The sequence below is a fragment of the Mirounga angustirostris genome, unplaced genomic scaffold, assembly GCF_029215605.1.
Source record: "Mirounga angustirostris isolate CCGP_5_RB_7025 unplaced genomic scaffold, mMirAng1.0.hap1 SCAF_8, whole genome shotgun sequence".
NCBI classification, from domain to species: Eukaryota; Metazoa; Chordata; class Mammalia; order Carnivora; family Phocidae; genus Mirounga; species Mirounga angustirostris.
This window is the reverse complement of record NW_026991716.1, coordinates 106,091,967-106,118,326: the sequence shown is the minus strand read 5'-3', so window position 1 is coordinate 106,118,326 and position 26,360 is coordinate 106,091,967. Positions and strand designations below refer to the sequence as shown.

The 26,360-nt window shown below is 35.9% G+C and overlaps 1 protein-coding gene across 13 annotated transcripts in view; it reads left to right on the top strand.

Moving 5' to 3' along the window:
- TRDN (triadin) overlaps positions 1-21,667 on the top strand; it is a 382,659-nt gene extending 360,992 nt beyond the window's left edge. For 7 of the 13 annotated variants that reach the window (XM_054505540.2, XM_054505539.2, XM_054505529.2 and 4 more), the window contains 3 exons: positions 14,019-14,060; positions 16,036-16,074; positions 19,171-21,667. In XM_054505540.2, the coding sequence (XP_054361515.1) occupies positions 14,019-14,060; positions 16,036-16,074; positions 19,171-19,310 (221 nt within the window). In that variant the 3' untranslated portion in view covers positions 19,311-21,667. The remainder of the gene's footprint in view (positions 1-14,018; positions 14,061-16,035; positions 16,075-19,170) is intronic. The other 6 variants (XM_054505532.2, XM_054505530.2, XM_054505537.2 and 3 more) reach the window with 3 other exon arrangements.
- The last annotated feature ends 4,693 nt before the right edge of the window (positions 21,668-26,360 follow it).

The following is a 26,360-nucleotide window of genomic DNA, read 5'->3' as shown; positions in this document are numbered from 1 at the left end:
TCTAAATCAATTTATGTCATCTCAGACTAATTAAGGTGATTTTTTTTCTAATTTTTTCACATGTTGGTCTCTCATATATATCAAATTATAGGATGTATTCGGATATTTTTCTCTTAATGTTATGTTCTCAGATTCATCAGTGTTTTAGTGTAGTTACAACTTATTCATTTTTACTGCTGTATAGTATATTACTTTGTGAATATACACATTTTAATCTATTTTACTATCAATAGATATTTGCTTTGCTCCTAATTTAAGATTTTAGACATCTTAAATTTAAGATTTTAGACATCTTAATATGGATGCTTATTTTATTAGTCTCTACCTTTCTCCTTTACTAATATAAGCATATAAGGTAACTTTAAATGCTACTTCAGCAGCATCCCACAAGCTTTTATACGTAGTATTTTCATTCTCATTCAGTTGCAAGTATATCTTAATTCCATTGTAATAAATTCTTTAGTATTTTATATGGAAGTTTTAGAACTTAAACCTGTGGGAATTATAAAGATCATCCTCTTTTTTTTCCACTTTTAAAGAAAATTTTTTTTATTATGTTATGTTAATTACCATACATTATATCATTAGTTTTTGATGTAGTGTTCCATGATTCATTGTTTGCATATAACACCCAGTGCTCCATTCAGTATGTGCCCTCTTTAATACCCATCACCAGGCTAACACATCCCCCCACCCCCCTTCCCTCTAGAACCCTCAGTTTGTTTCTCAGAGTCCATAGTCTTTCATGGTTTGTCTCCCCCTCCTATTCCCCCCTTCATTTTTCCCTTCCTGCTATCTTCTTCTTCTTTTTTTTTTTTTTTTAACATATTATGTATTATTTGTTTCAGAGGTACAGGTCTGTGATTCAACAGTCTTACACAAAGATTATCCTCTTTTAACCAGTTTTTAATTTAATTGTGTAGTGGTCAAAGAAAATGGTCTACTCTTTAAAATGTGTTGAGCTTTATCTTATGAACAAATATATTATTAGTTTTAGTAAATATTCCATATGTCATTGAGAATAATGTGCATTTTCTAATGGTTGGAAGTGTGATTCTATATTGATTGAGTCAAGCTTCATTGTTTTTCAATTACCCTGTATCTTCATTAATTTTTTGAATATCAGAAGTATCAATAATTGAATAAACTATATTGAAATCTCCCACTATGATGGAAAATTATCAGTTTATCCCTATAGTGTTATCAACTTTTATATCGGGAGCTGTTTTATAAGTTCTATGCAAGCTTCACTGTATCTTTCTAGTGAATTGAACATTTATCTTTTTATGATAGCCCCTTTTTAAAAAGATTTTTATTTATTTATTGGAGAGAGAGAGTGAGTGAGAGAGAGCATGATCAAGGGGAGGGGTAGAAGGAGAGGGAGAAGCAGGTTCCCCGCTGAGCATGGAGCCCAGTGTGGGGCTCGATCCTGGGACTCGGGGATCATGATCTGAGCGGAAGGCAGATGCTTAACAGATTGAGCCACCCAGATGCCCCATAATAACTTCTGTATTCCATACAATGATCTTTTTGTAAGTAAAATGACCTTTTTTTTAAGTGAAGTGTATCTGATATTACAATTATCCCAGCTTTCTTTTGGTTAGTATTTTATCAGGTTTTTTTTTTTACAAACCTTTATTTTATGTCTTTTCATGACATTTTGTTTTAGATGTCTTTAGTAAATAACATAAAGCTAAAATTTACTTTTTATTTTACCCAGTACAATTACCTTCACTTTTAATCTGATGAATTTCAACTAGTTCTTACCATCTTACTGGTTTTATATTTCTCATGCCCTCTCAATACTTCTTTATATTCTTTCTTGTCTTTTACAAATTGAGCATTTTTCCCTAAATGTGTTTTTATTTTCCATCTTCTAGTCTCTCCTTATCTGGAAAGACTACACTCTATTTCTCTTACTTTAGTGGTCACCCTTGACATTTTACTATGCACAAAGAATAAAAGGACTATAAATCACCCTCTTTCTCAACAAGAGAAGGACGCTGAAACATTTAAATTTCATCACATCCAGTGCTGATTTTCATGCCAGTTTTGTTCAATATTTTAATTCTAACCTTTCAAAGAATCTGAATGTCAAATTGTGTCAGTATTATTTCTTCCATCAATATGTGTCTGTCTTCCCCTCCAGGTTTCTCAGAGTCAATGCTACCATCTCTCTTGCATCTCTGACTTGGTTTTGACATCATGCTTCTCCAGCAGCGCCTGCTTTAGAAGTGCCTTGAGCAAAGATCTATTGGTGGAAAGCATTCTCAGTTTTTATTTATCTGACAATGTCTTTAAATCATCCTCATTCCCCAAAGCCTGTTGCACAAAATCTCGGTCACTGGTTATGAACTTTGCACACTTTCCATATATTATTTCACTGTATTGATTTCTCTTCTTCCCCAAACCCCGGGGAATTCTGTTACCAGTCGAATTGTCATTCCTTCCCATGTGATCTATCTTTTTCTCTGTCTTCTTTAAATATTTTCTCTTTGCCTTTGAGCCACTGCAGATTCACTGTAGTTTATGGAGTGAGAGCTTCTTTTTACTGCAAAATTCCTCCAGGACACATGGAGTCCTGTTTTTTCTTTTACCAGTTTGGAGAATTCATAGCCATTATTTCTTCAAATATTATCTCTTCGTTTTATCCTTCTGCTGATTATTAATATGTTAGGTATGCACACCTTTTCTTCTTTCAAGATCTCTTTTCAAATTTTTCATCTCCTCATTTCTCTATGCTCTATTTAGTGTAATTTGATCAGTTTTAACATACGTTCACTAATAAATAAATATGTTATTTAACTCATCTGGTGAGATTTTATATAATTTATATTTTTATTATAATAGTTACTTTTCAAGTCTTACTGGTTGTCATAATCTATTCCTTGGGCTTATTTTTAAATTCATATTTTATTTCTTAAAACATTTCATATCTATATTAAAGTTTGAGCATAACAATTTCAGCATCTGAAGTACTTTGTTATGTAAAGTTGTTTATTGTTTCTTCAGACTCTCCCTCATGATGGTTTTTTTTTCTTTCTGTGATTGGAAATTTGATGATGAGCTCATACTCACTTTTATCTAAATGAAACTTTTTTTGTCTCTGTTGTCCCTGTCCTGCTCAACTTTTATTCCACTCCTAGCAGTTTGTTACCATTTGGGGGGTCCTGGAAGTGAGCCCTGGCTCATAGGTTTCCCAAGGTCACAGGGTACCTGATGGTACCTACACTCAGACCTCATGGTGAACCCTTTATGCTCACCAGCTCTTGAACTGGGCAAAGCTCCTCCCAGTTTCAGCTGATGATCAAGTTATCATTACTCACTTTTCAGAAAGTACCTCCTGGCTGTTTGGGGGTTCCCTGTTTGGGGTGTCTCTCAGACTCCCTACTGTCTCCCTCTGCTTCCTCTTTTACAGACACTAATACCTGGTAGGTTTTGACTATTTGTTTGTCTCGATCCACTGCATTTTAGGGCTCATTTCATTTGGTTATAAATATTGTCCATGGGCCTCACTATCTGTTTTTACAAGGGGATTTGGAAGGGATTTAAATACTGTGTTGCAATCTTCTCAGACTCCCAGGAGGCAGTTATATTTTCATCCCACCATCCCTGGCTTAGCAAAGGCTCACAGCCTCTGTCCCCATTTTGCTCCTTGCACATTTAGAGTCTGAGTTCCAGTTTTAATCCAAGCACTTGTCCATAGGGTGACCTACCATTTCATGTATCAGCAGGTTTTCTTTTTCCCCCACTCAGGGCAGGAAGGAGGATTCTGGAGGGTTCCTTTACCTCCTCTGAGCCCAGCACTGCAACAAAAAGTATGATTTTTTAGTTAATATTGTCTATCATGTTATCAGTAGAATTAGAGTCCAATAGTTGCTTTTTTAATGTTTTCCACAAATCTTGTTTTAACCAGATCCTTACCTAAATTAAATTAATTTAGTGAAATTAAATTAAATTAAATTAAATTAAAAAGCGAAACCCTGAAGTTCTAGTTCCTGGCAATTGTATAGAATTTGTTATTAAAACGTTAGACAATTCTTAATCATAGAATCCTAAATTTCATCTTCCTTAAAACAAATCCATTCTCAGTTAATACATATATGCACAAACCTTTGAAAAAGGAAAATATACCTTCTTATAGCATTTAGTTTAAAGCTTATTTCAGGATATATATTTTTTCCTAAAAATGATCATTCTATACAATGACTGACTTTTATTGTTTTGTTTTGTTGGGGGCCCTTGTTGGGGTGGAATATTATTGGAGATCACTTGCTGGAATGGAATGCTGATGAATACTAATATCAATGTAGTTTTTGTTAAAAACAAATTAGCACCAAATTCATGATAGAAATACGGAAGTCATTATCGGGTAGTGGCTGATAACAGGGAAACTAGTTTAAGAGCTGTGTAAACTTGGGAATGGTACATAACATCTCTGTGCTTGATAGCCTTATTTTTAAAATGTGGATAATAATAATATTACCTCAAAGAAATTTGGGGGAGATTAAATAAGATAAAATGGTACGTGCATAAATAATAATTGGTGTCTAATAAGTGACTATTAATTGGCATCCATGAGGGTGATGTGATCATGATGGTGATGGTAATGATTATGGCATGCTGTGTTACTTTACCTAGTTAGGAACAGGTTTCACTTACTAAGCTTTTGTGTCAAATTGGATAACACGGTAAGGTAAAATCATAATGAGAAAAAACATCTTATTCATTTTGGAGTGGATTTAAAACAACCCCGCTTTTTAGAGCAAGGGTGATTATGCTCATGGAAATTTTGCTTCAGGAGAAAAAAATTGGAACAGTAACTTGGTTGAAGTTTCTAAATGGGTACCAGCTGCTGTGCTTACCTCTTCTGATCACTCTTTTTGCTAGACCTCAGAGAAAGTCTGTGTATAAGGCACACTTGGTGAAATGTTTGTCACTGTGGATTATCAGTCTTTGGGTTCCAGCAATGCGGCCTCATTCATTTATTGGTGATGTTAAGTTGTTCTGACTTTGCCCTCAAGACTGTTGTGTCTTATCCTCAGACTGACAAGACAGACACTCAGAGAGGATTGCATACATTTATTGAACACCCTTGGCTTCACTCGGTGCAAAACTCAAAATGTGACTGGTCTCTGCATTCTTTATTACCCCCTGAGGTCAATCTCAAGAATTCTGTGGATATTGCTCAGTGTAGCAGTTAATTTTCTTTAAAACTCATGATCGGGCGCCTGGGTGGCTCAGTTGGTTAAGCCACTGCCTTCGGCTCAGGTCATGATCCTGGAGTCCTGGGATCGAGTCCCACATCGGGCTCCCTGCTTGGCAGGGAGTCTGCTTCTCCCTCTGACCCTCCTCCCTCTCATGCTCTCTGTCTCTCATTCTCTCTCTCGCAAATAAATAAAAAATTTAAAAAAAAATTATTAAAACTCGTGATCATTTAAAAAAAATAGTATAGAGGAGCCTTCCACACCTGAAAACGAAAATAAACTGGCTATCAACTGCTGCTTTAAACTACCATGGATTCTTCTGATTTCTTGAAAATATATTAACTCTTAGGATATAATATGCCATCAAACCATTTACACATAATTCAGCAAATCCACTGAGAAAAAACCTTAAAGCTTTTGGTATTTCTATAGAGACAAAGTGATGCAGTGAATTAGATAAAATAAGAGGAGTGAAAATGAAAAAAAAAATCCATGCAAAGTTACTTTTGTGTCGATGCTTTAGGATCCCAGCTTTTCTTGAAAATCTGCACAAATCAGAATAGATTGCTAGTAGAAATAAACACGCAGTAACTGCTGGTACACATGTATGCATTATTTAGGTAGTTTTTATTTATTTATCATGCTTGCTAAGAGTACACAGAGCAGGCTGGGCACTACCTAGGAAATTTTATCTTTAAAAACAAGAAAAGTAAAATTCACAATCTATGCCATCAATGTGGATTCCTTGAAATTTTTCTTCTCTCCAAATTACAATCTCTTTTAACCTTTCCCATTATTTTACACACCCCTACGCTCCCATGTTCAGATGTGGAGGTATTGCTTCTCACCCAAGATTTATCACTCCGTGTTTCTCCTTGACTCCATCATCCATCCCTTCGTGCCTCCCCCGATGCTGGCTCCCTCCATCCTGCATCTTCAGTTCTCGCTCTAATAAACCCTCCTCCCTTCACCTGCAGATATCTTCAGACTCTTTTCTCAGATGAAATTTTCCTTGCTCCTTCTGCTTCCTGAAGTTGTACTTTTGCTTTCATTTACAATCACACTTCTGAAATGTCTCCCACCAATTCTTCAGGCAACTTGAGTATTGCCCTCCAACATTTTCCTCAAGTAACGCACTTAAAGCTCAACCCAGACGTCCTAATTGTTGAGCTTATCTTTCTCACTTCTTCCCCGTTCTCTGGTGCACTCAACATTGTTGGTCTCTCGTCCTTTTTGAAATGTTTTCCTCTCTTGGTTTTCATAATATCAGACTGTTTTTTTCAGTCTGAGCATATTTCCTCAGGATGGGCTTCTGCTGCTTTTTTTTTTTCTCCAGAGGATTAGTTCTTCCATTCTCAGCTCTCTTTCCTCCTCTTCGCACTCTTTCTCAGAGGGATCATCAAGAAAAGTAAAAATCACAATCTATGCCATCAATGTGGATTCCTTGAAATTTTTCTTCTCTCCAAATTACATTGGAGATGTGGATACCTTGCTATCCACCTCTTTGTGGATAAGACCCCAAATTGTTCTGAAGCCTAACCTGCCTTATCAGCTCTGGAACCACATTTTCAACTCCCAGCTTCACCTTGTTGTCTGCACAGGTTCACGACTGACCTTCCTATCTTCTCTTTCGTCTTTCACCTATCCCTCAACCTCAGCAAATCCTAAAGGGAATTGCCATATGATTTCCATTTTTCAGTCACTTAGACCTAAAACTTCAAATTCTACTTTGACTAATCACTCTTCTTTGTCTCTGGCTCTAATTCAGTTGTCAGGTCATGTTAGCTTGGACTATTTCTCCTCTGAACCATTGCAGTGTCTTTCCAGCCCGTCCCTTTCTGATTTCTGTCATTCCTCCATTTCATGTCTACGAAACAGATTTTTTCCAAAACTTCAAATTGATTAGGCTATTTATACAATAAGTGTTCAATATTTCCTCATGGCAAATTTAGAATATGTTCCACATTTCTTAGCCTGAAGATCTAAAGCCTCTACGGATCCAGTCTTAAACTACATTTTAAATCTTTTTTCTATGATCATTGTCTATACCTATGGGAGACACCAAAACAATTCAACTTTCCATGTTCCTGATTTTCCTCCATCCTTTGATCCTGTCATTCCTTTTTCATGGATTTTTCTTCCCATTTCTGGCCATGGGATCCTTCACAGTCCATCTCCAGTTCATCATGATTCTTCAAGGTCCATCTCCCACAGGATAGCTTCCAGAAGATTTCTTTGATCTCTGTCATTCCACCATTGAAAACATCTCACACTTATTTTGATGGTTGTCATATACTGCCTTGCAACCCATAATATCTTATTTCTGTTTAGATACTGGTCCATTTTCTCCACTTGACTGCAAATTACTTCTTTCAGTTTTTCCAGGGCACAGAGCAAAGTGCTCTGAGAGTAGAGATAGAAAGTTTAGTTGAAAGAGTGAAGATCTAGAACAAAAGCCCTATTGTACATATTAATGTCATCATTAAAAAAACAAAGGCTCGGGGCGTCTGGGTGGCTCAGTCGTTAAGCATCTGCCTTTGGCTTGGGTCATGATCCCAGGACCCTGGGATCGAGCCCTACATCGGGCTCCCTGCTCGGCAGGAAGCCTGCTTCTCCCTCTCCCGCTCCCCCTGCTTGTGTTTCCTTTCTCTCTGTCTCTCTCTCTGTCAAATAAATAAATAAAATCTTTAAAAAAAATTAAAACCACTGTACATATAATTTTCTAATTAATTAATATCTATATGTGTGATAGTGGTGTTAAATTTATTCCAGTTATCCAAATTTAGGAAGGATGGTTTTAATACAGAAAAAAGAAGAAAAGGAAAGAAGAGAAAGTAAGCAAACAAGCAAGAAATAGATATCTTATCCTAAATCTAAAAATTTTACATTCATTGTATATTTCAACTTAGTTTAAAATTTATCTTTTAATACAAAATTAGCATTAGTTATTTGACAAATAGTTGCTATTATATGTAATAATTTTTCCATAAAATAAAAAGGTAGCTGGAAATACAATCAGGTATTTCTTCTGTAATAATTCTTGTTTTGAAGAATCCAGTTTTGCTTTGTCTCTATCCTGCTTATATCTTGCATTGTTTTACTTGTTTCTGTGTCAGAGAAATATGTTTTTTTTTTCTCAAAATGTAACTTTTACTTTCTTGTTTTCTCAACTACTTTGACTTGTTATTGGCTTATATGGCTAACGAACTTATTTTTTTTAATAATTGCCTTTCCTTTTGACAGGTTTATGTTTAATTATTTCCTTTGGTAATATGTTGGTTATTTCATAGAGATAGAATTCTTCATTTAGAGTAGCATTTCTCAATGTAATAATCTTTGGGTCTCTAAGATCTCCAAAATCCTCTCAGGTCATCTGAAATATTTTACATTTTAATACTCAGGCATTACTTACCTCTGTCACTCTCATTTTTTTCACAAGTATACAGTGGAATTCTCCAAAAGCTAAATGGCATGTGAGAACATCATCACTCTTATGACTAAGGAGTTGTTTGCTTGAGGATCCTTGTGTTTAAAAAAAAAATGTCTATTTTAATTTCTATTACATTGATTATCAATAGACATAATCCACATAAGCAAATGTTCTTTGCGGTCCTTAATTTTTTAAGATTGTAAAGGGTTTCTGTAACCAAAAATCTGAGAACTACTATTATGGAAAATAAATGGAACCAAGATAAGATTGTTTGTGAGAATGATAAATTTGTAATTTTTAGTATAAAATTTGCTAATTCATATATCAAGTCCATATATTTAAAAATACATGTAGGGGCACCTGGATGGATCAGTCGGTTAGGTGTCTGCCTTCGGCTCAGGTCATGATCCCAGGGTCCTGGGATGGAGCCCCGCATCAGGCTCCCTGCTCAGCGGGGAGCCTGCTTCTTCCTCTCCCTCTGCGGTTCCCCCTGCTTGTGCTCTCTCGCTCTCTCTGTCAAATAAATAAATAAAAGCTTTAAGAAAAATAAAAAATAAAAATACATGCAATTATACACCATACCTATCATTGAACTGAGACTAGACTCCACATTTTTTCATGTTCTTAGAATTCCCCTCCAGTCAAATTTTAGTGTTCATATCAATGTTATATAAATATATATATCCATATATATTTGTATGTTATATGAACACACACAGACACACACACACACACACACACAATCTCCTTAATGCCAACATATTGGCTGTTTAAGTTTTATCTGTTTTCCACCTCATAGAACCAAGGCTACCCTTGACTCCATACAGACAAAGACTTATCTCCTGAACTTTCCTAAAGTCCCATCCTGCTCTGACTCTCTTTTTGATCCATGCTGGAGATCAGACTTGGAGCTCAGCAAATACTTTCAGGCAAAGAGAAAAGAGAATTTCTGATTTTTTTCAGGGCATTACACTCAATCACAGAATAACACACACACATATATACATATTATATTCATAAATTTAAATGTTTATAAATGTATATACATATATTTAAGTATTGGAACAGACTCATGTCAAATGAGGCAGATTGTGGAATTGAGACAAAGAAGAAATTCCTTCGGTTAATGAAAAGATCCAAGCAGTACTTGAAAATACAAAATTTAGACTTCTTTATCATGATAATTGTATTGTTTTCATAAACTAATAGTTGTCTAAGAACCCTGTGTCTGTAGCCTTAATTCAATAAGTATAAAAGAGTTATACAAAAGCCAGACTTTGACATCAAAATGTTTAGAAGATTGAAATGGTAGCCACACAGACAAGACCTCCCATGTGACTCTGTTATAGAAGAGATGTCTGAATTTGATAAGAGAATGGATTCATTAATACTTGTGATTCCTTTTGAATCTGTTTTTTTTTTTTTAATCTAAATTTCTATATAAGTAAAGGATGGAGTCTACAATTTGAAAGTCAGGATAATATTTTCATTCTTAATTGTTTGGAATATGATTGCCTAAATTACAGTGTTTATGCAAACAGAACAGATATATTTTCCTCCTTCATTGTCATTATCATTTTCAAATACAGCTAAGTAACTCTTCTATTCATACCCTCTGAAGGAGAATGGATTGTTGGAGGAGGGACACTCCATCTCTGCTCTGCACAAGTTGATAATTCATGCAGCCAGCAATATAATGCATAGGTTCTAGCATCAGAGAGAACTGGGTTTAAGAGGCCATCCTCAAGGGATGGAATGGCACAGTGATTAATAACACAATCTCTAGAACCAGAATGCCTGAGTCTGAATCCCAGTTTTCCCCACTAACTAGCTCTGGGAACTTGAGTCTCCAGCCTTCAACTGTCCTACTTACAAAATGGGAATAGTAATAATACCCTCTTCACAGATTTGCCAAGGAAGTGAAATATGCTATTCTTCATAAAGTGCTTAGAACAGTGGCTGACACATAACAGGGGTACTATTTGCGAAATAAATATAAATCCTCATTCAAGTGGCTCTGATCTAGGTAGATTGCAGTCTATGGTCCAGTCCTGCCACTTAACTCACTCTGTGACCTTGGACAGCACTTAACCCCTCTCTGCCCCATCTGTACAGGAGATTTAAAGTAAGAGCAACTACCTCACAAAGGAGTTGTCAGAATTGAATGTGCTAACACATATGAAATAATAAGGCACAGCAGATGGTGTTAAGAAATATTAAATATCATTGCTATCATTAAAAGTGACCTCTCAACTTACTCAGTTTTGCCTATTAACTCAATTCATGTCACTTCTAAACTTTTCTAGACATCTTGCCTTCTGTCTTTCTTCCTATTAGACACTTGCAATTTCATGACCAGCTAACACCACAATTGAACTCCTAGAAAATTAAACTTTTCATGATCCCCAGCTAATGAGTGCCTCCTGGGATTTCCTTGTTGCTGGGAATGGCACCACTATCTTCCTCCAAACTCAAAAAAAATGCATTATGCGATCCCTTCTTATATTAAGCTCTTGCATTCACATGTACTCAATCCCATTTAACTCTACCTACAAAGCCTCATCTACACTCAACTCCTTCATGACTTCCAGTCACAGAAATCATTGTTTCTATGCTGACCATTAAAATACATTCCCAATTTCTTTCTCTGAATCCATTCTCTCATATTCTAGTCTGGTTATTTTTACAAAGTACATTAAAATATGATTTCTTTCTTGAACACATTTTAAATGAAAAGATACCATTTATTAAGGGATATGTGCAGAAAATAAAATTCATTGTGCTCTAAAATTATACAAGGTATACAAATCATTTTCTAAAAATCAATATTGTAATAGCTGTGATGTTTCAATGATAAGATATGGGTAATTCTTCCTTCCCCTCTCTTTCTCAAGTGATGCGGATACACTCAGCTTATCACAGAACCCCAAGGCCTCTAACTCATCATCTGATTCTGCTTCCCAGTCATTGTCCTTAGACTTAAGAACCTTTGTCATCCCTTTTCGGCTTGGAGGCTGCACTGTCCAGCTCAGAGACCTTTAAGGCAACAAATATCAAATTATTCACTTTTAGCAGCTTGAATTGTTTATTTTTCAGACTCAAGTGGGGTATCTGCACTGATCTGACCCTAAAAACTTATGAAAGTAACACATCACATTCCTTATTCTTTTTGCAAATTTAACAAAAAATCAAAACATCTCTCCTATTCAACTCCAAAATTGGATGCGGCTGTTATATATTGATATTTCTTGACTTTTTCCACATCTCATCTTAAGTATATTTCCTCAGGTAAACCGTCCAAGGGAAAATAATAAAAATAAAAAATAAATTAGACTTCCTTCATAAAATATTTTCTTGACTGTCCCTCCCAAAAAAGCAAGTCACACCTTAAAATTCCATTGGCACATGTTGATACTTCTTTTATGGTAACAACTATACCTTTTTAGAGTCCAGTATTTATTGTTTTATCCAAACCACACTCATCTAATCAATGCACAAGTTATAAAAGTAAATGAACTGTAAGTATGCTATTTCTTTTTTGTATTCTGAACAGTGACAATCACAGTACATTCATTATTCCTAGTTCAGTAAATTTCTGTTGCTGTTAAGTTGCGTACACAGAGACTGCATCTCTATGGCAACTGCCCTGGGCTTGCAGTTTGCCTTCTTGTGCCTCCGTGTTCCCTGTTAGCCTGAACAATTGACATGTGACTCACTTCTTACCAGCTTTTATCACTTGTAGCTGGTTTATGCTGGGTCAGAATACAGGATTTGGAAAAGAGAAGAAGCTAAGGTTTTTATTCTACCCATATTTATTTCTCCAGGGATAACAAATGGATCCAGAGAATAAGTAACATAGTTTTAAGTGTGCTATAACATACGAAAATAAAATCTATATTTCTTGTGTATAAGAACCTGGCATTATTTTATTTTTATAAACATCGCCCATAGAAACTAGCAGATTCTCGCTACCCAATGAAAATATAACAATTATTTGACTCTTCTAAAAACTCTGGCATCATTTTTAAAATATCGTTAGGTTATTTCGAAATATCATGTACGCATTTATACCTTTTCTTTATTCATAGCTGCTAACTGAGAAGTTTAAGACCATGGTTATTTAATCCAATATTTAATTGAGTTAAGCTTATATTGAAATATTTCTAAGCCAATCAGGCTGAAATTTTTATAATTCACTGCTGCGGACCAAGTGGATGCTCCAGTCCACAGTTAAGTGACACTGCGAAGGGCAGGAGCAAAGGATGCTCAGACTGAGGAAGTCATGAATGCCTGAGCTAAGTCCTTGAATGAAGTGAAGCCAGTTTGCAACCGACATACTTGAGACCCAGATGTAGAGAGTAAGGCGTGGCCAGAGCTGGAGTGGTTCTTGCCTGCATTTAAACTCTGCTCCAGCCTGACAAGAAAAACAAAACAAAACAAAAAGCCATTTTTGGGTTTCTGTCTTTGCCTCTGAGTCCTAATGTGACTTTTCCCCCAAGGTTGTTAATTAAAAAAATAAAATTTTAAATAAATAGTTTAAAAATATTCACTGCAAGAAAATGCTAATAATTTTCTTTTTCCCATTTTGTTCTTTTACATAATAACATCTCTTCCTAGAGGTCACATTTCATTCTTATTAGAGAAAATTTGCATACTGACCTATTTTACCCCTTTTCTATTTATTAGTGAGCAGCTGGTATGCAAAATCTGGATAAATGATAGAAAACCAGCCCTCTTTCAGATCATTACAAATGCTAAAAAGTTGATGTGAATATTTAAAGATCATTTAATTGTATTGTGTTAGAGTTATCTCTAACTTAAAATTTTTTCCACATTATTCCGTATGTACCTGTACACAAAACACCAAGTAATTCACATAATGTACCTTAAAAGTCATTGTTTATGTATTGAGCTTTGGTCAACTTTTAATGTCTTTTAATTGCCTATATAATTGTCAAAAGACTAAAATCTAATCAGTCCACTAATAAAATATGTGGGTGGATATTTTTCTCAGGATCCAGCTTGTGGATATTTAGCCATTTACCTCAAATTTCCTAAATTCCAGAAGCACTCGTGGTTTGGGGAAGGAGATTTAGGAATCAGAGAGTTAGAGGCACATTTGGGAGTCACTGCTGGCCCTTCTTTCCGTAGTCAGCCTTTGCCAGCCTGCTGACCACAGCCTGGCATGGTATCCATTTCCTCCCCACCTTCCTCCGTCAGAGATGTTCCCCTGTGTGTCCTGAAGTTTTTGTTCATAGTGACACTAGATGCTGAGTTCATAGAGTAAGATATCCTGTGACTCAAAAATCTTTAAATATAAAATTTCCTCTTTGGGAAATCTGTAAAATAGACTGTAGATGTGTCCTTTCTTTACTCTCTAGGAGAAGATTTGGAAGATGTATCAGCTTCAAAGAAAGCTAAAGGTGAGCTCATGATCTTCACTGTATTTATGAATTTTCTGTTAAGGCTACCTGTAATGTTTTGTCTGTTTTATTAAACTATTCTTGATTTAATCCTCAGCTTTTCCTAAGTAATGTTTAGATGGTAACCTTATTTTTAAACAAATAGCTTTTTTACATTATTTGGAAAATATATATACATATGCATATCTGTACATAGGTGGACACTTGTTTATCTGAAAGTAATTATTAGATGTATTTCTTGTCCAATCTGCTTATAAGAACAATATTTCAAAATTATCAATTAACCAAGATTTGTGGGGATATTATTTGACAGGAAGAGGACCACATAAGTGTTCAAAGATTAAGTTGACGTATTTTTTTTAAAGATTTTATTTATTGAGAGAGAGTGCGCACATGCATGACCAGGGTGGGGGGGGTGCAAAGAGGGGGGAGAAGCAGATTCTCCTCGGAGCAGGGACCGCCCCCCCCCCCATGCAGGGCTGGATCCCAGGACCCTGAGATCATGACCTGAGCCAAAGGCAGACACTTAACTGACTGAGCCACCCAGGCACCCGACGTATTTTTATTAAGAAAATTTGAAATAATTTGCCTATACTAGCTACAATGACATAGAGGAAAGAAGGGAGGGAGGGAGAGAGGAAGCAAAGACAAACCTCAGAAAAATGTACCACAACCAGATGAATAATCTTGAGCAAGTCTTTTCAGGACCAAATTTCTTTATCTGTATTGTAAAGGTTTCAACTAATTTGATGTGTGTGTGTGTGTGTGTGTGTTTTCCCTGAAGGGTTTCCTGGCTCTCTAGTTTGGCTTGTTATGTAATAAATATTTTCTATTCTACTTTCCTGTACATAATAGAGTTCACCTAAGAGTTGTTCTTGCCATGAAAATATAAGTAGTATAGCAGTGCCCAGAATTAATTAACAGTGTAGAAAATAGTGCTTTGAGGAAAGACATAAGGGAATGGACACCTGAGTTTTATTAAATAATTTACACTTGTCCTAAGATATGTTTTTGAATACTGAAATTTTAGATTTTTTTACAACTTGAATTATTAAAAACAACAACTCTTAATATGTTTTCGACTTCTAGACCATTGCTGAGATTCTCAAACTATTTTATATATAAATCTTCTGACAATCTTCTTAGAATGGAATAAATCTGGGTTGGAGCCTAAAAATTACCTTTATATCAACCTCCAAGTAATAGTGAAACTCTTGGTATGTGGATCACACTTTGAGAAGAAAGGTCCTTGAACACGTTTAGAACTTGATGAAATCTAAAACCTAACTTTCAATGAAACACACACACTCACATCTTCCTAACATTTCAGGGTTTTGCAAAAAACCACCCCCCCAAAGCCCAAATATGGACACCAGTAAAGAACTTCTAACTTAGAGAAAGGGGTCCAAATAGATAGCTTCAATTTATCCAGCACTAGATAAATACATGGTGTGTATCACTACAGCAGAGAAGTCCTTGAGCCAGATGAGAAAAGGAAGGATACAGGACACAGGTCTATTGATATTCTTTCTTGGCAAGAGTGATCACTAAAAACTTAAGTTCCTCAAAAATTTAGAATGATTTTGACTGAACTATTCATCATTTAGCCATCTCACTCTTACCATATTATAACTCTGAACATCAATGACCTCTTCTAAGAAAGAAATGTGTGTCAACTAGCTCTCCTCCACTAACATCCAACACATCAGGACCAGTTTTCTTATTTGAACAATTGCCGGTCAAACACCACATTTCTTCCACAGTCTCCTCTTCTGCCCCTGGTTCTTACCTATAAAACATTATAGTGAGAGATTGAGCAGAATCTAAATAAGAACCTAGTGTATATTATAAGGAAGGCATTAACTCCTGTTTCTTTCATATCGTGGATCTGTTTAGACATTGTCAGGTCCCTACGTATTTGTGTGATAGCTGGGAATGTACACATTATTTACTTTCATATTTTTGTATCCACTAGAAGAAGCTGAAGATGTGTCTTCCACAAAGAGGCAAAAAAGTAAGTTTATAATTACATTAAAACTATGGAATCAGGGGCGCCTGGGTGGCTCAGTTGGTTAAGCGACTGCCTTCGGCTCAGGTCATGATCCTGGAGTCCCTGGATCGAGTCCCGCATCGGGCTCCCTGCTCGGCAGGGAGTCTGCTTCTCCCTCTGACCCTCCCCCCTCTCATGTACTCGCTCTCTCTCATTCTCTCTCTCTCAAATAAATAAATAAAATCTTTAAAAAAAAAAAAAAAAAAAACTATGGAATCATTCTCTATTAGAGGTAGTAGCTATAAATTGACACTTTAAGACTCTTAAGAAGACCAGTATTAGAAGAAAAATATGTTTAGCACAGACATGAAGAATAACATTAAAGTAGGTCATTTATATTTCGAAAAGAATTTCATCCCTCTTTGTCATGCAGGAGGCACATGTTTGGAAGAATTACAAAGTACGGACTGAAGTGACAGTTTTGCAAAACGTTTTACACATCTGTGATCCTGAGCACTCTTAACTGAACTTGTGCTTAAATGTGTGTTACTGTCTGCTTTGTAATAAGACAGCTGAAGTGATATGCTAAACTTTTTTATATCAAAAAGAAAGAAAATGTAGAAATAGGACTCAGCAATTCAATTGCATAGAAACTCACTTCTAAGATTGAAAGTCCTTTTTGGTTTTTCCAGATATATGGCAGGCTCTTAATATTCAATCTTTGGGATTATTGATTTTAGAATGCAATCAACATTCATGTGCAGTTACAAAATTCAATATCCAAGATTCTCATTATTCTGGTACTTCCGAATTAGACATTTTTCTTCAAATGGTAAAGTGATACATTTTGCATTCACATTTGCATTAAAGTCATTGCTGGACAGACTAAAGGAAGCAATGTTTGAAATAGGTATGACGGAAGTTTGTTTCACATAATGATTTTGTTTTTTTATTATTTTTTAATTTTTTTTTACATTTTATTTACTTTTTTGAGAAAGAGAGAACGCAAGGGGTGGGGGGAAAGGCAGAGGGAGTGGGAGAAACAGGCTCCCCGCTGAGCAGGGAGTCCTATACGGGCTGGATCCCAGGACCCTGAGATCATGACCTGAGCCAAAGGCAGACACTTACCTGACTGAGCCACCCAGGCGCCCCCTCACATAATGATTTTAAAGTAAAGAATAGACATTTATCTGAGGAAATGACATCAATAATGTTCTCTGGATTCTAAATGTTTCTTTAATGTATTTCTGCAGGAAATTACTAACATGCCTCCTACTCTGCGTTAATACTTGATTCATTGAACAAATATTAAGTGACTACTGTGTTCCAAGGTCTGCTTTAATGCTGGGGCCATTGCAACAGGCAAGAGAGAGAGAGTCGATCCCAGGGTCCTGGGATCGAGCCCCGCATCGGGCTCCCTGCTCCGCGGGAAGCCTGCTTCTCCCTCTCCCACTCCCCCTGCTTGTGTTCCCTCTCTCACTGTCTCTCTCTGTCAAATAAATAAATAAAATCTTAAAAAAAAAAAAAAGAGAGAGAGAGAGATAGTCATTATAACTCCTCATACCAATGTCTTGTGAGAAATATGGGGAAATAAGCAGTCTTAACAACACTTTCCAATATTATTGAAAAATCTATAAATAAATCAATTCAATATTTTTAGTAAAAAAGTTTTCAAATATTTAAGTTCAATTGGGAGATTTACTGTAGAAAAACAATATTTCCTGTTTTCACCCTACTCTAAAGTAGTTCTATAGTCTGATATTCCTGAGTCTTCTATATAAGCTCTAAGATTTGCAACTATATGATATTTTCATTAACAGCCTATCAACATCAATTAAGTAGACGGGTCAGAACTGTGCCCCTGTCTGCTAGGTTCAGCTGGAAGTCAGCCTCTCTCGGCTGGACTCTTCTGCTCTTAGCACTGGTGCTGCCATTCCTCTTGTTGCAGCCCAGCTTTGTTGCCATCCTGTCAGTAGCCCGTCAAACCCCAAGCACTCAACCTCGGGGGTGGGGGCAGGTTGTGTTACTGCTTCTCTCTGAAGCTAGAACTAAACAATAATAGTAATAGTAATAATAAGATAATTCTGGATGAGATGAAGAAGAGAGGAAAGAACTAAATTCAAGATTTCTCCAAACTACTTTCATCACTGAAAACGAGTGATTCAAGTCAGCTGACACCCAAGGAGATGAAATCAAAATAATCCCTTGTTGCTTCCTTCAGCTGCTTTCTACCCAAGCCTTGCTTTATTCTACTTCATAAGGCTTTAGGCTCATATGGATTTGGCCAGCTTCACCATATTCCACGTAGCAGTCGCTTCAACAGTCATTCTCTTTCCTGGCCATCGGCAAAAAGTGGTTCTTAATTAACAGAAGCAAATAGATAAAATGGAAAACACTGAAGAGTCGGTAGGTGCCCATGATTGTTCGGAGAAGCTAAAGTCACCATCTCTTAACAAAGCTGCTACCTGGGAGCACGGGGAACATTGGCAGCTCAAGCTCACACCCACTGCACTACACTGCCTTGCTTGTCTTTAACACCTTTTCTGTGTTGCTTTCTGCTCTGATGGCAGAGCTGCTACCTGAAAGTGTAATGAAATGTAACTCTGCGTCTCAGGAGAGAACTTGCCTCCAGGGTAAGGGCAAGTGGAAAACCTCAAGACTCTAGGAACCACAAGACTCTCTGTGGTTTTATTAAAACACTGAAAGAAAAAAAAGTCAGTTACTTTGCGTATCGATAAGCTCATGCTTTAAAATCTGTTACTATCTAACAGTTTTTCTGAGTGCAGTGCACATCAATAGCTTCCTATACTGTAAGTACTTTGACTTTCTATGCCAGATCATTTTCATGATCATTTATGAAGGGCTTATTATGTGCCAGGAAAGATTCCAAGTGCTTCACATATATTTACTGATTTAATTTCCACAACATTTCTAGGAAGCTTTTGCTGTTGTTTTGATTTTACACGTGAGGAATCCAAGACACAATGAGGTTTATTGACTTTCTAGTTATTGTCAAGGCTATGTAACTGTCCACCTACATTGTACTATCTGTCTGTGTTTCACCTTTGTTCCTGCTTGTATTCTGCTTGTTTTAACAAGTTTTCATGCTCTGTTCCATAGGCCCCATCAGTTTCTTCCAATGTGTCTACTTGGATGGATACAATGGCTATGGATTTCAGTTTCCTGTCACTCCTGCACACCGTCCTGGAGAGAGCACTGACCAGTCAAGTTCTCCAGGACAGAAGCAACAAGGACAATAGACACACACGCAGGGCCCTTACAAGTGCTTTAAGACTTTGCAAATAGGATCTTCTGCTTGTCTGTAGGGCATAGGCAACTGAAATCATGAATCTGGGGAATTTCTCTGCAAATGTTTTACTCTTCTGCCTGGTCTAGAGAGAAAGTGTGGGCAAGGGGATTGAATGATAAGCAAACATGTTGAAAGATCTGGCACTCAAGACTCTGTTATTTGTGTTTGTTGCTAGGCGTGGGTGCTTATATTTTTCTATTTCTACTCACTGTAGGATTGCTCAGAGGTTAATTTAGTTTACTTAATAATGATCTTTTAAACATAATTGACACAATTACAAAATGGAATTCCGATTTCAGTTAGGTATATTTCTAAATGACAACACAGACTATGCTTTCAGTTTAAAGAGTACAGGAGCTTATACAAAAGCTACTCTTTATCATGTAGATCTCTAAACGCAATCTGCCCACTAAGTCGATGTTTAATAGTTTAATTTTATTTATGTCTCTTTCTATTTCAGTTGTGGTAATGATCTAAGAATGGGTAATAGTTGCACCAAAGAGTGCTGTAAGTTCCTTGTGATGCTCTTTTAGATAGAATTCAAAATATCTCTGAACTTTGGACATGATAAGATGGAGTAGAAATGTCTGATAAATCTTATCTCTAAGATTTGTATTGAATTACAATTAGGACATTCACTCCAGTGGAAATATACCATCCAATTAGGCAGGTCTGGTGAATCATTTGTTTAAAATAAAAGCAAATGAGATGTAGTATTTTCAGATTTCTCCAGACTATGCTCTCATGAAAATGTCACCTGGGTGAAATTTTACTAAATTTTCACTAAATTCGGGTGACAGATGCAAAAGTATCTAATTTCACTTTAATAGGATCCTTCTGTGCAGTTAAATAGGTTTTCTTTCTAAAAAAAAAATACATATATATATAAATAAATATATAAGTGAATGTCCTCAAAATTAAAGAAATATGTTTTAACAAATACATATATATATAAATATATAAATGAATGTCATCAAAATTAAAGAAATGCATTTTAACCATAAGTGCTTCATGAGATGTTTTACTTGTTTTTTAGGTAAGTGGTTATCAGTGCCAATGAAATGAATGACAATCTTTAACTTACTTGATGATGCATCACTGGGAATGACTATTCTGGTTTTGTCATCTTTTTGTCTACTAGTGATATGTACTGGTGATATGAACACTTATGTTCTTTACCACATTTTTCTATCAATGTTAAAAGTTATGCCAATGTGACTTTTAACATGTTTACAGTTGCAACTCAACCTATGACAAATTAACTCAGGAAATAAGTTATCTTTTCTGGAATTGTAATTACCCTCTGGAGGGGTAGCCAGAGCCAATACTAGCCAAGTGATTTATTTTCAAGGACTGCAACTATCTAAATTCTTTAAGTCCAATTTAGAACACTGTTTTACTAAAATATCATTTGGCTAGGGCATCAGTAACACATTCAGTATCAATAATGGATTTTCAGTGACTTTGGTGAAAAGAGTTAGTCTCAGGCACATGCTACTGTCTGCTAACTCACACCACAAAAGCCAACGTTATAATGAACCAAGATTAATGACACTCTTTTGGGGGGACCTGGAGTATGTAACTTCAGGACTGACCAGATGGTATCATCTTGCAAAGCCCCTTCATGTAGCAATGGAAACTTGTGGGTAGGACAGTGGATAAAGTTTATTGCTCAACTGCTCCTACAGATTGTCCAATTTAATGAAGAAGGGCAAATATGACAGTTATTTAGATCTCATAGAATGATTTAGCCATTCTTTCATTCAATGGATATTTATTGAATACTTACTTTTTCTAGGGCACCATGTTAGGCGTTGGACTGTGTAAGAAAAATATCAGAAATAAATTCTATTCTCAGTGCTGTCCTGACACAATGTGTGCCCTTAGAAAATTTCCTAAATGTACTATGCTTGTTTCCCTATGTGTGAAATAGGGATCAAGACAAACAACCTGATACCTCACAGATGTATTGTGGACAATGACAATATATCTTAATACAAAAATGATGTCAAAATAAATTTCCAAAATAATACTTTTGGATGTGGCACTAATTTTTCCTCTGAGTGCTTGTCTACATTGTATCATTGTTTCTTTTGCTGTCATTATAAAAACTACTTCATAAAAAGTAAAAAATGACAATTTATTGAACTGGAATTTAAACAAACCAATTAAGATGTAAACAACATTAATAATGATTGTTAAGGTTTATCTGCTTAAAGTTACAATGATGATAGCACTTGAAAAACATGAATTAACTCTCATCTGTTTGAATGATTCCATCAAATAAAGTATTTCTAGTTCTTGCAAGTTTGTGCTTTACATTTTAAAGAGAAAAGATAAATGGTTGGTTTAAAAGTTTTTGTCTTTAATCGGACACTCACAATTCATGTCATATTGATCATAAATTTGTAAGCATTTAAAAATTGTTTTAGTCCTCCATTTTGTCCAATTAGTATGAGCTACCCATCCCAACCATCTGCTCTTCCTCAAACTTCACTTTCTCTTAATAGATGATGGCCTATAGAAAAATAATAACTACCTAAAGTTTTTATTTATGTTCAGTTTCCATAAAGTCTGATAAATCTTCATTCAAAAGGGACAGGTCTTTTTCAGAATAATTTCCATGGAAAGCCCCTGTATATTGATTCATTCTGGTATATCCCTGTAAAAACTCCTCATAGAAATTTTTGGAAACTGAAACTATATTTCCTTGAGTTATTTTACTGGAAGAAGGCAAGGAGAATAATGAATGTTATTGCTGACAGAAAACTCAGGGACCATCCAGCTCACCTGGTACATCGAGAAAATAAACCTAATCCCTAGAGAAATGCATAAATTTGCTCAAAGTCACTGACTGCTTCAAAGCCTCTTCTAGAACCTTGGTCTGCTAGCTCCTAAATGCCCTTAACTACATCCTCAGTGTGTTATTACAAAACTTAGTTTATCCAGCATCTCAAAATCCAGTTTTTGAATTATAATCAGAGTCAGATATGTAACCCTAAGTGGAAAGACTTGCTTTTTCCTATATAAGAGCTGAAAAGGACCGTAAGAGTGATTCACATTCCCTCACTGATACAAGGAATTCTTAATCACAGGAAACAAACTGAGGGTTGCTGGAATGGGTGGTGGGGTGGGAGGGATGGGGTGACTGGGTGATAGACACTGGGGAGGGTATGTACTCTGGTAAGCGCTGTGAATTGTGCAAGACTGTTAAATCTCAGATCTGTACCTCTGAAACAAATAATGCAATATATGTTAAGGAAACAAAAAAAGAAGAAGGTAGCAGGAGGGGAAGAATGAAGCGGGGGAAATCGGAGGGGTAGACGAACCATGAGAGACAATGGACTCTGAAAAACAAACTGAGGGTTCTAGAGGGGTGGGGGGTGGGAGGATGGGTTAGCCTGGTATGGGTATTGAGGAGGGCACGTTCTGCATGGAGCACTGGGTGTTATGCACAAACAATGAATCATGGAACACTACATCTAAAACTAATGATGTAATGTATGGGGATTAACATAAGAATAAAAAAAAAAGAGTGATTCACATTCACTTGCTTTAGAGATACAGAAAAGGGATCTCAGAGAGGCTAGGTGACATGCCAGAGTCACACTGCTAGTAGTAGAAAAACTAAGCCCCAAACTCAAGTGTTCTGTTTGCTCATCCACTGCATGACTCCATGTGATGTCTCCACCATTATAAGCTTCCCTCTGTAATTTGCAAATTCATTAAAGCATGGGAACTCAGCATAGCTTTCCAGAAACTGGCCTCCTGACAACATTGTTCCACTCCTTTCAGGCTTATATTACTTCTACCCTGTACCTTTCCCCCTTGTTAATCCTGAATGCCCATAAAATATTTAGACATTCCTATAGATGTTTTCTCTTGCGTACAAAAATAAATAGCTTCATTTACCCATATTATTTAACTGCAAAAATGTTTTAAGTCACTGTAAGACCCCAAATATTTACCCCAAATAAAAAGAAAACAAAAAACAACTCTCTTTAAATTTAGCATGACTCATCCAAAGATGTGAGTTAAAATAAAAACACATGCTTTCCAAAACACATTTACACTCTAAAAGAAAGCTCAGAATAAATAATGAAGTGAATTAGTGCTTATTAATATTTAAGCCATACAAATTTCAGTAAGAAGTGCACGTTAACAAATAGTAATAGCAGAGAAGAAAATTCTTGGTTTCTTACACAGTCACGTTCAGCTCCTGGTCACATGCACCTTGCAAGATTATCAATTCCCATGTCCATGCTCTGTGGTAAACTTTCAGCAAGAACTAACTGCTTTCATCAAGTCAGTAGTGCTATTTTACTTTTTTCCCCTACCACATCCAAATTGCCCTTAAAACATTTAATAGGAGTCTAATTCATGCCTCCGAGCAGAGTTGCCAGGCCAGATGTGTTTTCAGAATAAAAGTGCTGAGGCAGAGTTCAGTGGACTAGTGGCCCTCAAACCTGAAGTCAGATTCTAATTCTAGGAGTGCTTCTGGTTATTTATCTTCTCTGTTCCTCAATTCTTCATCTCTAAATAAAAATAAAAGTTCATGTGGCACAAGGACATTCATCTTTGGTGAGGAAAGTTATGGGGAAGCCCCATGTAAAGGGATAGGATTGTTTTGTTTTGGTTTTTTTAAAGATTTTATTTGTTTGACAGAGAGAGACACAACGAGAGAGGGAACACAAGCAGGGTAAGTGGGAGAGGGAGAAGCAGGCTTCCCGCCGAGCAGGGAGCCCGATGCGGGGCTCGATGCGGGGCTCGATCCCAGGACCCTGAGATCATGACCTGAGCCAAAGGCAGATGCTTAACGACTGAGCCACCCAGGAGCCCCAAGGGATAGTATAGTTAAGACCTTTCAAATTCCCTTCCAGTTTTGTTATTAAATGGTTCAGATGGGCATAACTGAACCTGAAGACCGAGTGCTGCTAAGTGGCATAAGCCAAAGCAGCAAATCAAAGACCCGCATGAACCAACCACAAAAATGGAAACATTGCCACTGGCAAAAATAATTTTGTTTTAGAAAAATTCCACTTCTTTGCATCATTTTTATGGAGTTGCTATAAATCAATGACAGCAAAATATCCTTCAAATGACTGAATCAGAGCACAGAGCACTTGTAAGATGTCTATGGAAAAGTGGTACTCTGAATAGAAATCTGAGATGGAATTCTAAGTGACTCATGAACCCCACCGGAAACGTGGCCATGGCATTGAACATTCATTAGAAGGTATGAAGGTGTTTCAGCAATGTCAGTTAGGCAGTATCAAAATAAATACTAAGTGTTGTATCTCAAAACATTTAGTGTATGTTTTTGCTTAGGGAAGAAGCATCTCTCTCTCTCATGTTCAGAACTCAATGACAAATTTGTATATATTTAATGCCATTAGGGACAGTGTTGGGATGATCTGAATGGAAGGGTGCATTCATTACAAAGAAGGCAATATTTTACAGAAAAGAAAAGACAACTCTGAATTTGAGCAATTTTGAGGAACAAATGTAGCAAATAAATAATTCAACTGTTTTCATCTTTGGAACATGTATGTATGAAAAAATATTTTTTAAAATGGGAATATATTAACCTTGCTCAAAGTCAAAATGGTGTTAAAGGTACACATGGAAAGTGTCATCTCATCCCATCTTTGTTGCCTCAGTTCCCCATCCACTTCTCTACTTCCTACAACTAATCACATTTATAGATTCTTATGTATCCATCCTATGCAAATTAAAATGAAAACAAATATGTATATTCTTGTTTTGTTACTTTCCTACACAAACACAGCCTATCATAAACATCATCTTGTACCTTCCTTTCTTCACTTAACAATGTATCCTGGGTTATTTCTTTATTCAAGGACATACACAGCTTCCCTATTAATAAACATAGATAGACATATATCTCATGGACACATATCAAGTGGAGAGCTAGATGCATCTATGAAACCATCACCTAGGTCAAGATATAGAACATTAACAGCACTTCAGAAGTCTCATTTATGTCTTACCCAGTCAATATCTCTTGGGTAACCACTACTCTGACTTCTATTACCAAATAATTGTTTTGACTGTTTTGACCTTCATATGAATGAAATAATAAATTACATATTTTTGTGTCCAATATCTATTTTGTATAATTAAGGCTACACAGGTGAGACATATTCTTTTTCATTGTTTTACAGTGTTAATGTATGTGCATAGTAAATATTTATATATTCTCTTGGGGTAGATATTTGGACTATCTCCAGTTTTTTTCTTTAAAAAGCACTACTATAAACATTCTTGTTCATTTTTTATACTGCATATATGTGTGGTTGGGAAGGTAAAGACCTTATATCTCAGAGGTGAATTACTGGCTTATAGATTATGCAAATATTCATCTTCCATGGATAATTCTAAACAATTTTCTAACTGCTTGGAACAATTTGCACTCCAACAACAGTACAGGATACCCAAATTCTTCCTAACATTTGCTATTGTCAGATTTATTCATTTTAACTTCTAGTGGGTATATAGTCATACATCATTATTCTTATTCCTCATGATGTGACTTGTCAAATCCCCCATAAGGTACAAAGCAGAAGTGAATATGGAGCTGTTCCCATTGTATTTCCCTTTCTCTAGGATTTTGACCTCTTGCTTTTTGATTTCTTTAGTTCGTTTTTTCAACTAGCCTTTATGGTTGTTGTCAGAAAGAGGATTAATTTGATAAAATTACTATAACATGGTTAGAAGTGAATTTCCCGCATATTTTCTTTATAATTGTATAGTATTTCAATCTGTGGATATACCATCCTTTATTGAATAGTCACCTATTATAGAGATACAAATCATATCCAATTTTTTGCCATTATTAATGTTGAAGTGAATAATGTGGACACATATTGTTTTTTATATATATAAATATATATAAATATATAAATATACACACACACACACACAAGGCTAAATTCATTGAAGAGGGATTTCCAATTCAAAAATATATGCATCTATAATT